The sequence below is a fragment of the Rhinopithecus bieti genome, unplaced genomic scaffold (genome assembly GCF_001698545.2).
Source record: "Rhinopithecus bieti isolate Rb0 unplaced genomic scaffold, ASM169854v2 scaffold_10015, whole genome shotgun sequence".
NCBI lineage: Eukaryota > Metazoa > Chordata > Mammalia > Primates > Cercopithecidae > Rhinopithecus > Rhinopithecus bieti.
In genome coordinates this window covers 1804909-1821010 of record NW_016806417.1, presented here as the reverse complement: position 1 = coordinate 1821010, position 16102 = coordinate 1804909, and the positions used below count along the sequence as shown (strand labels likewise).

General features: G+C 53.1%; 1 protein-coding gene and 1 long non-coding RNA gene across 4 annotated transcripts in view; both read left to right on the top strand.

Moving 5' to 3' along the window:
- MINDY4 (MINDY lysine 48 deubiquitinase 4) overlaps positions 1 to 14699 on the top strand; it is a 141089-nt gene extending 126390 nt beyond the window's left edge. The window contains exons 16-18 of one of the 2 annotated variants that reach the window (XM_017876437.1): positions 1869 to 2049; positions 2587 to 2659; positions 14269 to 14699. In XM_017876437.1, the coding sequence (XP_017731926.1) occupies positions 1869 to 2049; positions 2587 to 2659; positions 14269 to 14317 (303 nt within the window). In that variant the 3' untranslated portion in view covers positions 14318 to 14699. The remainder of the gene's footprint in view (positions 1 to 1868; positions 2050 to 2586; positions 2660 to 14268) is intronic. The other variant, XM_017876438.1, reaches the window with a different exon arrangement.
- On the top strand, positions 4199 to 14261 carry LOC108532380 (uncharacterized). 2 transcript variants are annotated; one of them, XR_001886429.1, is made up of 3 exons: positions 4199 to 4542; positions 5082 to 5154; positions 12835 to 14261. It is a non-coding gene; the product is annotated as an uncharacterized LOC108532380 (long non-coding RNA). The 2 variants fall into 2 exon arrangements; XR_001886428.1 differs by lacking the exon at positions 12835 to 14261 and adding an exon at positions 8272 to 9173.
- Positions 14700 to 16102: the final 1403 nt, after the last annotated feature.

Genomic DNA, 16102 nt, shown 5'->3' with positions numbered 1-16102 from the left:
GCCCTGCCCCACCAACTCCGGCCTCACCCCAAGCCTTTGGTTACTCAAGAATGTAAAGGAAGTGAATTTCATTTCTGGAAAATGTCACCCACTTGGAAAGAGGCTCCTGAATGAGGAAACTCATTTATAAACTCTTCAGGCAGCTTTTTTCCCTTAATCTCTCGACTGTTATTTCTGCGTGGCAAGCTGCGCTTTTGTCCCTCTGTTGGAAAATTCAGGGTGACTGATTATGCAAAGGCCTGTTCCCTGGTCAGCTTCGGGGCTCTCTCCTTGCCGCGAATGAATACTGGGTCCCTGTGTCAGGGTTCCCTGTTCCTGGCGATGCCCTCACCAGAAAAGCCTCTTTGAAGCATGGAATGGAAGCCAAGTTTACGTGGGGCTTAGGCACGTCCAGCCACGTCCTGTAAGACATCTAATTCCCCCACACTTCACTAAGGAATGAGTTCTGCAGTCCATTTGAATGGTACACAGGGCTGGGGTGAGGCCTTGGTGTTGGGGGAGGGGACACTTGAACCTTGAGAAGGACAAGTGCATTGCAAAGATTGTCCCCCTACCTTCTGGAGGAGGCAGCTTTAAATGTGCATGAATTTCACTGGGGACCTGGTTCAGGACCTTCAGAGCACAGCCCCGCTGTCAGAGACATCCCAGACCAAGATGGGAGCTGCTCGACCACTCTCCTGTGAAGGGTTCTGGAAAAGTATGCCCTTCTCCCCACTGGAAAATAATTCCCATTCTTTCTTTAATCCACAGGCTGTAGCTGTAAATACCTGAGCATGCAAACATCTCCCTGGGGCTGGTGGGGATTAGGCCAGAATCAGCCTGGCCTGTGGCACGTACATAGCTGAATAAACCAGGGCCCAGGGTCAGGAGAGGCGCCGCCCAAGGAGTGTCAGGGGCTGGGGAAAGTGCTTGAAGGCCAGGCATTCAGGGGCTTCACAGGGGTCCTTGTCACTTCTCTTCCCATTACAGGCAAGATGCTAGCAATGTGCTGAGGGCCCCGGTGCTTACTCCTCCTTATCTGTCTTCCACAAACACGCTTCCACCATGAAATTCCCCTGCTCTGAATGCTCCCTATCCAAGTGTTGCTGCAAGCTCAGTGCCCTGCTGCACCCTGAATTTCTCTGGCCCTCCATTCCTGGCACCCCACAGACTTCTCACTCAGACCTTTCCCTCCTGGCTCCCCAGGGCTCCATTCCTCCCTGTCTCTACCGTACAGTTCTAGTTCAAGTCCTGCTTCATCCATGAGAAATTTCATTCGTCCAACATTTACTTACCTCGGGTTCCTGGAACTTAAGGGTGTGATCTGTCGAGCATGAGGCAGAGGTGCTGCGGCTGAGGTGGGTGGGCACCTAGTAATGTGCTCCCTGGGAGCTGGAAGGAGGAAACTATTTCTGCTCCAACAAGGGATTTGGGAGATGCAAGCTGTCCAAGGGTAAGCAAGCTCTAGGCTAGTGGACAAGCTGAATTTGTTTGAGGGGTGTGGGAAGAACTGGTTAGGAAGTCACTGCCATGGTACATGTTGGAGGCTGAGTAGATCTCAAGAGGAAAGGCTGGCAGTAGGGGAGCTCTTGGATGCAGAATGAGCAGTACTGGGAACCACTAGATATGGGGAGGAGGGGCGAGTGATACTGGGTCTCAGGTCTGTATGGCAGAGGCCCTGTGAGCAGCAGCAGGTGGGGTGGCAGGGCGGGGATGGCCCTGGGAAACAGCCTGGTGGCCTGAGCAGCATGGGGGGCTCCCAGCATCAGACACAGATGTGATCTTCAGCAGGGCCCCTCTGAGGTCAGCCCTGCCTTGGGTCAGACAGAAAATGCCCTGGCCCGTTTCCCTGGGGACGGCACTTCACATCAGGCCTCTCCCTCATCCAGGTTGGCTGCTTCCTGAAGACCCCAAGGTTCCCCATCTGGGTGGTGTGCAGCGAGAGTCACTTCAGCGTCCTCTTTAGCCTGCAGCCGGGGCTCCTGCGTGACTGGAGGACTGAGAGGCTCTTTGACTTGTACTACTATGATGGCCTGGCCAACCAGCAGGAGCAGATCCGGCTGACCATTGGTGCGGGCCCTCCCCCCCTTCCCCAGGGAGCCTCCAGGCTGATCACAGAAACCAGCATTCATATCCACCATCCCCATGACAGACAGTAGTGCAGACTCCAGCGCCCAGACTGAGGGATCAGAGTCAATGCCCGCAGGGCCTCCCTGCAGGAGGCGGCCAGAGCTGGGCCTTGAGCAGTGGGTGGCATTAAGGGTGTTGGGTAAAGCCTATACCACATGGTGAAGAGCCCTGAATACTATGCTGACCAGCTTGGATGTATTCTTCAGGCAGTGGGGAGCCATAGAAGGTTTTAGAATCGGGGTGGTGAGATCAGAAGTGTTTTAGAAAGAGTATTGTGGTAGCTGAAGTGGGACTTGGGTGGGGACCAGTGAATTGTGCAGGTGAGAACGGATGTTAGGGATGAGGGTGGGTCCAGTTGAGATGGAGAGGAGGGGACAGGGACTAGAAGGGGTCGGGTCCCAGGAGTGGTCTGTGCTGACCTCAGGGTGAGTGCAGGGCCCTGGGTGACATGTGGTGTGCCTCTCTCCTCCTTCCCAGATACCACCCAAACCATCTCTGATGACACAGACAACGACCTTGTCCCACCCCTCGAGCTCTGCATCAGAACCAAGTGAGTCAAGCCCCTCTCTGGCTTTGAGCCTCACCCCGAATAGCTTTGAGGAGCCATGGTTGGGGCCGTCAGGCCTGCAGGGTTCCTGACTACCCTGATTCAAAGGGGTGAGGTGATTGGAAAGACACAGGTTTCTCCACTCACTGGGGCCCAGGTTCAGGAGTGTGTGGTCTGCAGTGGTGATGCGTCTTTAGACAGCTTCTGAGGCTGCCCTCATGGTGGGGTGGGGACTACATAGGTACCTCTTGAAGCCCCTCCTCCCTCAAGGCAGCGGCAGCCAGATGTGGCAAGTACCACTGGGCCCGAAGGAGGCAGGACAAGTACCATTANGACACTTGAACCTTGAGAAGGACAAGTGCATTGCAAAGATTGTCCCCCTACCTTCTGGAGGAGGCAGCTTTAAATGTGCATGAATTTCACTGGGGACCTGGTTCAGGACCTTCAGAGCACAGCCCCGCTGTCAGAGACATCCCAGACCAAGATGGGAGCTGCTCGACCACTCTCCTGTGAAGGGTTCTGGAAAAAGTATGCCCTTCTCCCCACTGGAAAAATAATTCCCATTCTTTCTTTAATCCACAGGCTGTAGCTGTAAATACCTGAGCATGCAAACATCTCCCTGGGGCTGGTGGGGATTAGGCCAGAATCAGCCTGGCCTGTGGCACGTACATAGCTGAATAAACCAGGGCCCAGGGTCAGGAGAGGCGCCGCCCAAGGAGTGTCAGGGGCTGGGGGAAAGTGCTTGAAGGCCAGGCATTCAGGGGCTTCACAGGGGTCCTTGTCACTTCTCTTCCCATTACAGGCAAGATGCTAGCAATGTGCTGAGGGCCCCGGTGCTTACTCCTCCTTATCTGTCTTCCACAAACACGCTTCCACCATGAAATTCCCCTGCTCTGAATGCTCCCTATCCAAGTGTTGCTGCAAGCTCAGTGCCCTGCTGCACCCTGAATTTCTCTGGCCCTCCATTCCTGGCACCCCCACAGACTTCTCACTCAGACCTTTCCCTCCTGGCTCCCCAGGGCTCCATTCCTCCCTGTCTCTACCGTACAGTTCTAGTTCAAGTCCTGCTTCATCCATGAGAAATTTCATTCGTCCAACATTTACTTACCTCGGGTTCCTGGAACTTAAGGGTGTGATCTGTCGAGCATGAGGCAGAGGTGCTGCGGCTGAGGTGGGTGGGCACCTAGTAATGTGCTCCCTGGGAGCTGGAAGGAGGAAACTATTTCTGCTCCAACAAGGGATTTGGGAGATGCAAGCTGTCCAAGGGTAAGCAAGCTCTAGGCTAGTGGACAAGCTGAATTTGTTTGAGGGGTGTGGGAAGAACTGGTTAGGAAGTCACTGCCATGGTACATGTTGGAGGCTGAGTAGATCTCAAGAGGAAAGGCTGGCAGTAGGGGAGCTCTTGGATGCAGAATGAGCAGTACTGGGAACCACTAGATATGGGGGAGGAGGGGGCGAGTGATACTGGGTCTCAGGTCTGTATGGCAGAGGCCCTGTGAGCAGCAGCAGGTGGGGTGGCAGGGCGGGGATGGCCCTGGGAAACAGCCTGGTGGCCTGAGCAGCATGGGGGGCTCCCAGCATCAGACACAGATGTGATCTTCAGCAGGGCCCCTCTGAGGTCAGCCCTGCCTTGGGTCAGACAGAAAAATGCCCTGGCCCGTTTCCCTGGGGACGGCACTTCACATCAGGCCTCTCCCTCATCCAGGTTGGCTGCTTCCTGAAGACCCCAAGGTTCCCCATCTGGGTGGTGTGCAGCGAGAGTCACTTCAGCGTCCTCTTTAGCCTGCAGCCGGGGCTCCTGCGTGACTGGAGGACTGAGAGGCTCTTTGACTTGTACTACTATGATGGCCTGGCCAACCAGCAGGAGCAGATCCGGCTGACCATTGGTGCGGGCCCTCCCCCCCTTCCCCAGGGAGCCTCCAGGCTGATCACAGAAACCAGCATTCATATCCACCATCCCCCATGACAGACAGTAGTGCAGACTCCAGCGCCCAGACTGAGGGATCAGAGTCAATGCCCGCAGGGCCTCCCTGCAGGAGGCGGCCAGAGCTGGGCCTTGAGCAGTGGGTGGCATTAAGGGTGTTGGGTAAAGCCTATACCACATGGTGAAGAGCCCTGAATACTATGCTGACCAGCTTGGATGTATTCTTCAGGCAGTGGGGAGCCATAGAAGGTTTTAGAATCGGGGTGGTGAGATCAGAAGTGTTTTTAGAAAGAGTATTGTGGTAGCTGAAGTGGGACTTGGGTGGGGACCAGTGAATTGTGCAGGTGAGAACGGATGTTAGGGATGAGGGTGGGTCCAGTTGAGATGGAGAGGAGGGGACAGGGACTAGAAGGGGTCGGGTCCCAGGAGTGGTCTGTGCTGACCTCAGGGTGAGTGCAGGGCCCTGGGTGACATGTGGTGTGCCTCTCTCCTCCTTCCCAGATACCACCCAAACCATCTCTGATGACACAGACAACGACCTTGTCCCACCCCTCGAGCTCTGCATCAGAACCAAGTGAGTCAAGCCCCTCTCTGGCTTTGAGCCTCACCCCGAATAGCTTTGAGGAGCCATGGTTGGGGGCCGTCAGGCCTGCAGGGTTCCTGACTACCCTGATTCAAAGGGGTGAGGTGATTGGAAAGACACAGGTTTCTCCACTCACTGGGGCCCAGGTTCAGGAGTGTGTGGTCTGCAGTGGTGATGCGTCTTTAGACAGCTTCTGAGGCTGCCCTCATGGTGGGGGTGGGGACTACATAGGTACCTCTTGAAGCCCCTCCTCCCTCAAGGCAGCGGCAGCCAGATGTGGCAAGTACCACTGGGCCCGAAGGAGGCAGGACAAGTACCATTAGGCCCGAAGGAGGCAGGACAAGTACCATTAGGCCCGAAGGAGGCAGGACAGGGGTGCTTACCTGAGGGTGGGGGAGGCTTGAGCAGGATGGGAAGCTGGGAGCCCTGGCCCAGCCTGGGGGTGGTGGGAGGTGCTGCCTGGAACGGCACCCTCTGCTTGCGGAGGAGCTGGAAGAGTAGCTCGGCCACTCTGAGCACTGAGCAGCATGCCTGTGGCCTCAGAGACAAGTGGGACCTTCAACTCCTCTGACCCAGCCCCTCTGTATTTAAGGGGAGGCTGAGGCTCAGGCTAGGGGAGGGGAATGTTCAGTCACTGGGGTGAGTTGGGGCTCACCTCCTTGCTGTGTTCTCTGAGCGGACCCCTGGGCTGGTGGGGCCGTAGCTGTCAGAATTGCTCCCCTTGCCCTGGCAGGCCCTTCACAAAGCCCTTGGGGAATGACCCGGAGGCCTCAGCATGCATGAGAGGAGTAGCTCAGGAGAAGGGGCCTGGATCCTAGTCCCTTCTGGAGGAGCAGTGGAACTGGTAGCATTTATGAGCGTGGGCTCTGGAGAGAAGTTGCCTGGGTTCCAGCCCTGGTGTTGCCGCTTCTTGGTGTTAGCCACTGGACCTCACCTTCCTGCACCCCACTTTGTCATCTGTAAAATGGGAGTGATGCATACCTTGCTCACCAGACCTTGTGAAGAGTGTTTGGGACATTACTAAGTGCTCCATGGTGTTTGTGCTCACGATGATGACCTCAGCCACTCCTGATTTGGTGTGATCTCAGAGAATCTCCATTTCTCTGCCTGTGAAATGGTTGGGGTTGTGGCAGGGGGATGGAAAATGGCGAGGCCCCACAATGCTTACTGCCTGAGATCCACGGGCCACAGTGAGCTTAGGGTTGATGCCCACCACAGGCAAGCGAACCTTTGAGAGGAGATGCAGAGAAAGAGAGCCGTTCACATGGTGGAAACACCAGGAAGGGGAAGTGGGAGGAGCACAGAGACATCCTCGACGTGCTTTGTCTGTCCGTCCATCCACCTGCCCGCCCCCCGAGCCAGGGATGAAGCATTCTTGCAGGGTCATGTGCCGGTGCTTCTTTCGTCGGGAGGATTAAGGGCACCTGCAGGTCGCTTTCCTTTCATGTACAAAGGGCCACTCATTCAAAGTGATGAGAGAAAGGCAGCAGTGGGGACAGGAGGTGACACTAGCCTTGGCATCTGTACAGGACAGCGTGGGAGGCCACAGGGCATCCTTCCTGCAGGTGGGCCTGTTGAGCAGGGCTCCAACACCCTGGACACAGCCTCTGCTTGCCTCTGGACTCCCAGGACCCTCTCTGAAGGCCTCCGTCTGACTCTGTGTCTCTGTATCGCTCCCAGTGGGTGGCCCACCACCTGACACCTCTCCACTGCCTCTTCTGGAGTAACTCCTTTTTCCCCAGAAATTATTCCACTGCATGACTCACCAAGCACCTCCCAGCATGGGCCCAGGATTGGACTTCTTGGGCTCAGCGCTAATTGACAATTGTTTGAGACTGACCTGGGGCTTTGGCCTGCGTGGAACTCAGTCCACGCAGAGTGAGAGTCTTAGTGTGTGGACACGGGCCTGAAGCTCCTCTTCCTCTTCTATTGGCTGCCTCCATCTCCCAGGACTTCCTTCCCCCGCCCCTTGGCCACTTGTGAGCAGGTGACAGTGAGGTGATGTGGGAAGCAGAGAGACTGCATGATTTGAGCCAGGGCCCTGCCCTTCTCTGCCCTCACATCTGCTCAGTGTTGTGTGAGCTTGGACAAGGCTGAGCCCCAGCATCTCCTCGAGCAGTCATGGATGGAAAATAATTCTATCTGTGCAGCACACAGGGGCTGAGGGGAGCCCATATGCATTTGTGGCTCATGCATGGGGAAAGTTTGCTCCAAAGCAGTGGCTTCAAGCTTCAGGGGCATCAGAGTCACCTGGAGAATATGTTAAAACACAGATCACCACCTGCAATCCCAGCACTTTGGAAGGCGGAGGCGGGCAGATCACCTGAGGTTGGGAGTTTGAGACCAGCCTGACCAACATGGAGAAACCCCATCTCTATTAAAAATACAGAATTAACCGGGCATGGTGACGCATGTCTGTAATCCCAGCTACTCGGGAGGCTGAGGCAGGAGAATCGCTTGAACCCGGGAGGCGGAGGTTGCAGTGAGCCAAGATCATGCCATTGCACTCCAGCCTGGGCAACAAGAGGGAAACTCCGTCTCAAAAAACACGCAAAAACACAAAACCAAAAAACACAAATCGCCGTGCCCCACACCCAGGGTTTCTGAGCTTTTTATTCAGTAGATCCAGGGCAGGGCCCAAGAATTTGCATTTTTAAGGAGTCCTTGAGTGATGCTGATACTGCTGGTCCCGGTACCACACTTTGAGAACCAGGTACCCACCCCCCACTCAAAACCCTGCTGCCTTGTGAGAGTCGGGTATCAAGTGAGGCATTGATTCTCTGGCCTACCATAGGCACTGGGCCGGGGGAACCTTCTTCCTAGCTCCATTAGCTATCCCCTCATCCCCAGGTCTGTGTTCCATGTCTGCTAGAATTTTGCTGACACCAGCTGCCTACCTGTTCCACTTCCCACATCAATCCCCTATCATGGCGGGTCCACCTGGGCAGTTATTCCTAGAAAAGCTGAGTGGGTGAGTGGAGAGTGAGAACACTGCCCCCATACCCGTCAGGTAACATACCACTGCAATGGGAGACAGCAGGCCCAGCCTCCCAGAATCCTAGTCCAAGGGGTCTGATTACAAAGGCTTGCGTTCTGTTTCCATCCCAGATTTTCAAACAGCCCAAAGGGACAGACTATGGAAAGTGGCCTCCAAGGTCAGTGAGGACCCACTTCCAGGGGGCCTGGCCTCTTAGGGGTAAGTCCTGCTGTCTGTAGGAAGGGCCCCACATGACGTCGCGGCATGAGCTCAGGTCATTTCAAAGGCTGCAGTCAGAACCCAAGCGCCTGATAAGAGGCAGCTGTGTGCCCACAGCATCTTGTCCATTGCTCGGTGGGTGGGGCTGCAGGGTAGGCCAGCCTGGTGGACAGACAGAATTCCCCTCCATCAGGTCAACCCTCATAGAACCCCTGGGCTGGATACCATGGAGGAAACAGCTGAGCAGGACTTGGCTCCTGCTCTCAGAGAGTTTGCCATCAGCCAAAAGTCAAGTTCGGAATCAACCCTGTTACAGTCCAGGGAAAGACGCACCACCCACCCTTACACCCAGCTCTGATGCCCTGCAAGAACCCCCGAGCCACACAGCTGTCTGGCAGCTTGCTTGACTCTACAGAAAGGCCTTTGGGCACCCCCTGTTATCACCTCTTCTTGTTTTACAGACAGTGAGATGGAGGCCTCTAGAACAGAGGTCTGTGTCCCAGCCACACTTTCAGTCACAAGCTCCAGGAACTGCGGCTTATGCTTTTGCTGTCCCAGCCCATTGGAAGGTCACTGAGCAGGCAGTGACTTCCCACCACCTGGCTTTGTAGCCTCGGTGGCATTGCACAAGCCCAGACTGCTGATTTCGCCTTCAGAGAACAGCATCCTAATTCAAACCATCCCAGATCCCATGTGTCTCTGCACTTTGCTGTGATGCAAACCTCAGCCTGAGAGAGTCTCCTGTTACCTTTGCTTGTGTCAGGAATGTGGGGTCTGTCCCCTGTCCCCTCCCCCTGTTGTACTGTAACCATCTCAGCAAAAACAGGCTAATTTAGGGTCATTTCCAAACAAGACACACACAGTGACCTCTCTCATGCTTCCAGCCTAGCTAGAGGGAGAAAAATGAAACGGTTGTCAACAGTCCAGAGAAAAGAGGAAAGAACCCATAACCGGAGCCTGGGGCTGGGGCACAGATGTTTCTGTTCGGAGGTGCAGACGAGAAATTGAAAATGTAATTCCAGCTGGGTATGGTGCCTTCGAGGGGCTGAGGCAGAGCACCCACCTCCCTCAGCTACCTTCACTGCCTGTGGAACCTCCCGTTCAGCTTCCATGCTGACACCGTTTTGCCCAGGCTCCCTGTCCGTAGTGCCTCCCACCCAACAGAGGAGCATTCTCTGGGTGCTGCCACTCCCTACTGTCCATGCCAGCCCTCTTCCGATGCCCTGCCCCCCACACACAGCTGCCCTGTGCTGGATCTGCAGTCATCAAGCTGTGTGAGCTCCACAAGGTCTGGTTCTTCTCCCCGCCTTAGTTTCCCCATCTGTCCCTGGGATCTAAGGATCCCTCTCCTGAGCTGCTGTGAGGTTGAGAGAAGAGCTGTGGAAGCACTCGCTTTCCTGTGAGCCGCAGTGACCTCTGGGCATGCCTTGGGGAGGAGGAGGAATCAGGTGGTGGCAAGTTGGGCCAGGGCTCAGGAGCAGGCAGAGAGGAGAGGGCAAGGCAGGGCTTTGAAACGTGAGCGAGGACCGTGGTTTCCCTGCTGAGTGCCTGGGAGGGCGGTGCTGCTCCCTAAGCAGGCGTCCACGAGGAGCAGCTGGCCTGGGGGGTCGTGTTCATGCAGCAGCTCCCCCACCTGCCACCTCCACCTGGAGCCTAGGCTTCAGGCGCTGGTGAAACCAGCTTTGCCTTGGAGCCTGGCCTGGGTGCTGACGGGGACCCATGGCTGGCCTGGCAGTCAGAGAACACTTCTGCAAAGAGGAATCTGGATCTGATCCTGCAGGATGGCGGACTGGGCAGGGCCCAGCAGGGGTTAAGGCCCAGGGGTGAGGGATACCCACGTGACTCATCCTGGAGCTGCTCCCCATTCCGAATGGCTGGAGCTTGGGAATGGAAACTTTCACACAGGCCTATTTGTCTGGAGATACAAAGTGTGCAAGAGTCCCTGGATGATTTTCTACCAGTCAGGAGCTTTGAACTCAGGCCTGCTGTCTTGTCCTGGCTGACACAGGCTCTATGAGGCATCTTTTTTCCCCATGAAAAACACAGCGTTCATCAACGTTGAAAAGCAGTTAAGGCAGGTAACCAGCCCTCTGTTGCAGGGATGCCTTTAGGGGGACAGGGCCTTATTTTCCGCCATGAAGTGCCTTTCTCTGTGATTTTGAGTTGACTTGAACCCCAGGGACCATGGTGTTTTTACAGAGCCAGTGGTCTCAACGGGACGATTTTGTGCCCCTGGGGTTATTTGGCAATGTCTGGGGACATTTTTAGTCATTTCAGCCCTGGGAGAGGATGCTAAACATTTCACAATGCACACGACAGCCCCCACAACAAAGAATTACCCAGCCAAAATGCTTAAGGTACGAGGATGAGAGACCCGGCTGTAAACTGGCTGTCTGGCAGTTGCCTCCTGCATTAGCACTGATGAATGAGTCTGGAACTGTGATTCGGTCTCTTCTGCTCCTCAGGGGTGTTTCCATTTCATCCCTCCCCTTTCTGTGCCTGTCCACAGTTGTTGGTTGCATATGCAGAGCCCTTCTTACTTGTCCTTGTAATTGACTCACAAGCTTTCAGAACGATTCCAATCAGGAAACGATTCGATTCATCCCCTACACAGGCACAACATGTGTCATGGCTCGGCCCTTTTAATTTTTAAAATGTCTCTGCTTTGATTTTTCTATTGTAATTGCAAACTGCTTCCCCGTGGTGTTTCTAGTACTCTCCCTGCATTTGCACCAGTTGGCTGGATGGAGAGGGTTGGTTATGTCTATAGGAAACCTCAAAACCAAGCCCAAACTCAACAGCCTGATAGTAAGACTCAGCCACTGTGGTGACACAGATGTTGTCTAGTGGCAGATGAGTGTGACTCACCCCTGCACTGAAGCAGCTTGCCAGGATTCAAGGAATTTGTAAATTGGGAGCTCATAGGAGGTACTTCAGTCTTTCTGAGTGAGGAGAGTAAAGGTTTGGAAGGATAGAGAGGGGTGGGGTGAAGGGACCTGGGGACCAGGCTGAGAGCAGGCACGTTACTGTCGTTCCTGCCTCCCTTCTGCCACCCTCTGGGAGTCTGCATTCAGGATGTGTTCCTTGGTGTCCAAGATTTCAATGCTTACCCACAAATCTTAATAGAACAATAAAAGCTTTTTAATGACACACTCCAAACTGCAAAGATGATGAACAGAACAAGAAAATTGAAAATCTCAAACCCTCATTGTGTGGCTGCAGATTGCTAAGGTGCTTTTAACCCAGCAGACGTAATAGATGAACTCAGTACCCAGGAACGGGGGTCAGCACAATGCCTTCCCAGCCTGCTTACCTCCAGAACCTGCTCAGTTGTGTCAGCCAGAGCAGTGGCCATTTTCCTGCTGGTTGGACCTGTATTAGCTACTACAGGACATCATCAGACTCCACCTCCAAATAGTATCAGCAGTGGGCACTCATCGCCAAGGAGCAGTCTAATTTCGCCAAGCCAAGCCAGTTTGTCTCCGAATACAGCCCCAGTGTCTCTTACATGAGCAGTGAAGATGAACGCTATGATGCGGATAAATTCCATCAAACTAGCTCAACTCTGAAACCCAGTAGACTCCTCTGGATCTGCTTGACACACAGAAGCCCTGTAAATAGTCCGAAGCACTTGGATAGTGTAGAAGCACTTAATTCTTCTACATCCGATGGAACAAGTGCTGATGCTGGTCTTTTCACTTCAAAACGATTGAGGAAGGGGAGGTGGGGTTGTGGATAAACATGAGAGTGTTATCATGCATCTCTTGTCACAAGTTAGACTGCGAATGGATCTCACTAAGGCAGTTCTTTCAGTATTTATTCTTAAAGTATCTCTTTTAAAAATGTATGCAGATATTTTTGCACACCAGATGTGTTTCTAAGCATTTATGACCAGAAGGATCCCAGGAACCGAATGGTTCAGTTGGTAAAAGGGTAACTCTCAGCCTTTCATGCTGGCAGAAAAGGATTGGTTGCCAAAAGACCATACAACCCGATTTTGGGTGAGATCTTTCAGCATCACTGGACATCAGCAAATGACACAGAGGAGGATGCGGAGAAAGTTTTGGACGCAGTTGCCCCAAACAGTGTAACGTTCCTGGCTGAGCGTGTTTTCCAGCATCCACCCATTTCAACCTTTTATGCCAAGTGTTTTAACAAGAAGATACAATTCAGCATTCCTATTTGGACAAATCAAAATTTCTTGGGTTGTTGACTAGGGAGTACAATATAGGGCAGGATTGCATCTTGTGTCTTGACTAGGATGAATATGACATCCTTACATTCCCCGATGGTATGCACGATCTATCCTCACAGTGTCCCGGGCAGAGCTAGGAGGAGAATGCAATATTAATTGTTCCAAATGGGCTGTATGCAAATATCTTCCACACTAAACCTTTCTAGGGGAGCAAGAAGCACAGAATTGCCATGAAGACTTTTTTCTCCAAATGACAAGAAATCTTTCTGCTCATTCGAAGGGAAATGGAATGGTGTCAAGTATTCAAAATATGCAAGGGGAAAATCCAGTCTTTACAGATACCAAGAAGTTGTCTGTAACCAAGAGGGAAGTGAGTTGGAAGAACAAGGTGAGTATGAAGCTTGCTGCCTTTAGAAGGGACACTTTCAACCTAAAAATCAGATACTTTGATGCGGCAGTTGAAGGAAAGCACTGACTTGAGGAAAGACAAAGAGCCTAAGCCTAGGAAAGGAAGGAAGAGATTCAGTGGAAGTTTAGGCTGTGTCATAAACATGGGGAACAGTGGGTTGAGGAAGAACCATTGACTGAAAACTCTTGGTGGTTCCAAGCCTTCTGTTGGAAAATGCAACTGTGTTACTTTGGGAGAACCTGTTCACACCCTTCTCATTGCAGTTCCAATGTCAGGAATCCTAGACTTTCTGGATGTCGATGTACAATTCAGTTGAAGTGAGAAAAGCTTCCCCTTTTTATTCCTCTGTGGCAGATTTTCTTCAATCCTGAAAAAAATCTTCAGGGTTTGAAAACAAAATGTCTGTTCCCTGCCTAAACCTCATACTTGGAAAAGCATTTATGAATTCCAGCCTCAAACTCTGCACTGTAGAACTGCTGGGAGACATTCAACATCTGTTTCCTAGTTCATATATAGTCTTAGGATATCTGTATATGTATAATATACCTAGTGCCAGATTTTATGTAAACACTCCATCTGCTATAAATTTGATTCCTCTGAGTGTTTTTAGAAAAGTAGCACCATGTGTTAAAATCAAGTGCTAGGACATGTCATGGTCTCACCTACAGTAACTTTTTTTTGTAACTAAACTGTTATTCAGTTGTCTCTAACCCTGGACCACAATTTAGTTATACTCTGTGCTTCTTCAGGTTAAAACAAAACAAAACAAAACAAAAAACTGTCATGTTACTTTAGGGCTCACAGCCGTTCACTGCCTTTCTTTGGCTCTCAGTAAAACCCAGAACCCTTACAAGTTCATGCCAGCTTCCTGGCCCCTCCCCACACTCTCTCCCCATTGTTCTTCACGCAGCCATATCTAGGACTGCACAGGTGCCTCTAAAGTGCTAACCACTGGGCCCCACTGGAGAGCGGCTGGTCCACGTGTGTGGATCATTCATGTCAGTGGAGGGCCTCAGTGGAGGGCCTAGTGGTGCCAGGCACAAAGTAGGTTGTGGTACAAAAGAATGCATCACCTGCCACCTGGCCTCTCCATTGCTCTCTGGGGCCCTGGGTGTATTTGTGTTTCGTAAGAGACTGGTGTGTGGGTTTGTGTGTGAATCTGGAGTGGTGAGATGAACAGGATGGAAACTGAACTATTCAAAGCCTCCAAGACAAAACCTTCAGGAAGTGGAGGCAAGAGATGGGCTCTCATCTGGGACCCTGAAGCTTGATCTCTCTTTGTCTCTCTCCTTACTCTATGCTTAGGTGGAAGGGGGCATCAGTGAACTGGAACGGCTCAGACCCCATCCTGTGACTGTTGGATGTGGGTAAACCCTGTAGTCCACCATTCATCACCTCATCACCGAGGATGACAGCTGAACCCCAGGCCTCTGGGGCAAGTCTCATGCAACCCCAACCTGGGTCAGCGTGACTGCAGAAGCATCCAGTGCCTCCCTGCCCCTTCCATGAAGGGCCCACCCAGGACTGTGCTGGAGACCCAGTGTGTTGCTGTGTCCCCTCCCAGCTGAGCTGTGACTGCTGAGTACTGGAAGGAGGTTGCCAGGATCTCTGCTGCCTTTGTCTGCATCCCTCCCTTGCTCCCCGCTGGGTGGTCCCTCGCCCAGGTCTCTGATGTGGTTGGCCCCAGGGACTCATTATTTCTGGTAGCTGGCTTTCTATAAAACGAGTCAAACCCATGTCAAGGGCCCAGACTCATTTGTTCCATAGCTACGAAGAGCGTGGTGTGCACTGTCTGTGTTGATCATGGCTGGTGTGGGGAAGGTGGTGGGTGATTCGCCCAGAGCCCACATGGGGCCCCAGGAGAATGGAGGTAGACCTGGAGGGTAGGCTGGACCTGGCCAAGTAGATATGGGAAAAGAGCCTTCCAAGGAGAAGGAGGGACCTCTTGGCCATGGGGGGACAATAGGACAGGGATAAACAGAGGGACTGGGGACTGGGTGTGGTCCCTGGTACGTGTAGGGGAGCATGTGGGGAGAGGGCTGACTGAAAATGTGGGTGGGCAGAGCCTGTGGAGCCCTCACATTCCAGAACAAAGATGGCGTAAGTTGGAATAGGAAAAGTGTGATAATCACTCATGAAGGGGGTAGTCTGAACCTTGTTTGTTCCATTCATTGATATCCCACCAGTTTCAAAAAGAAGGTGAGAACGTGCAGAAGTGCAGTGGCATGCTGATGAAGAAGCGGGTGGGGAGAGAGGTTGTGTGAAAAGCACAGTGAAGGACTCCTCTGCAGTGGTTCACAAGAACGGGATGGATGCAGGAGCCCAGGGGCAGAGCTCTAGCCTCTCAGGGTTTCTATCACATTGAAGGCTGCCATCCCTGTACCCCACCCTGTCTGCCCAGTGAGTGCTGCAGTTGGGACTGTGAGGGGACTGTGCAGAGGTAGGTGTGTACACACAGGAACCAGGGGATGCACCCCTGCTGTGTCTGCTCTGGCCCAGGGAGAAGCCTAGGAGAGCCACCAGCACCGGACAGCAGCCTGTCCCCAGCTTCCATGTGCCCCTGGGGCTCAGGACACAAGCAGCTCAGGGCTGTGTCCTGCTATAGGAGACCCCTTTTATTTTAGGTGCCAGGGGGGTAAAACTGGCATTTGGGTGGTGACAACGAAAGCATTTGTCTTGTGTTCTTGTGGATGGGGCATGTGTAGAGGCCTGACTGTTGGTCTTTGGGGAGAGGCAGGCTGAGAGCCAGCCAGGCTGGGAGGGAAGTGGGAGGGTAGGGACTGCTCTGTCCAGGCTGTGCTGAGGCCCCGGTGGGGTTTGCTATGTAAACTCCAGCAGCCATTCACAGCAGGCTTCCAGCAGAAATGCTTCCTATATATCCCTGAAATGTTTATGCATTTGTTTTCCTTGGCCAGGGATAGGGCGCTCCAGCTGAGCACCCGGACAGAGGAAATCGGTTTCCCAGCAGCAGCCTTGTTTATCAGCCTGGGAAGGAAAAGTGTGTCTTTTCAATGAAACTCACTTAACCTCCTGACCAAGGTCCCTTTGGCAGGGCTAGAGAAAACAAACTATTCCCATTGTGGCTTGAGAAGACCATTTCCAACAAATTACAAACCTGCCTCTCTAGAAGCCAGGTACA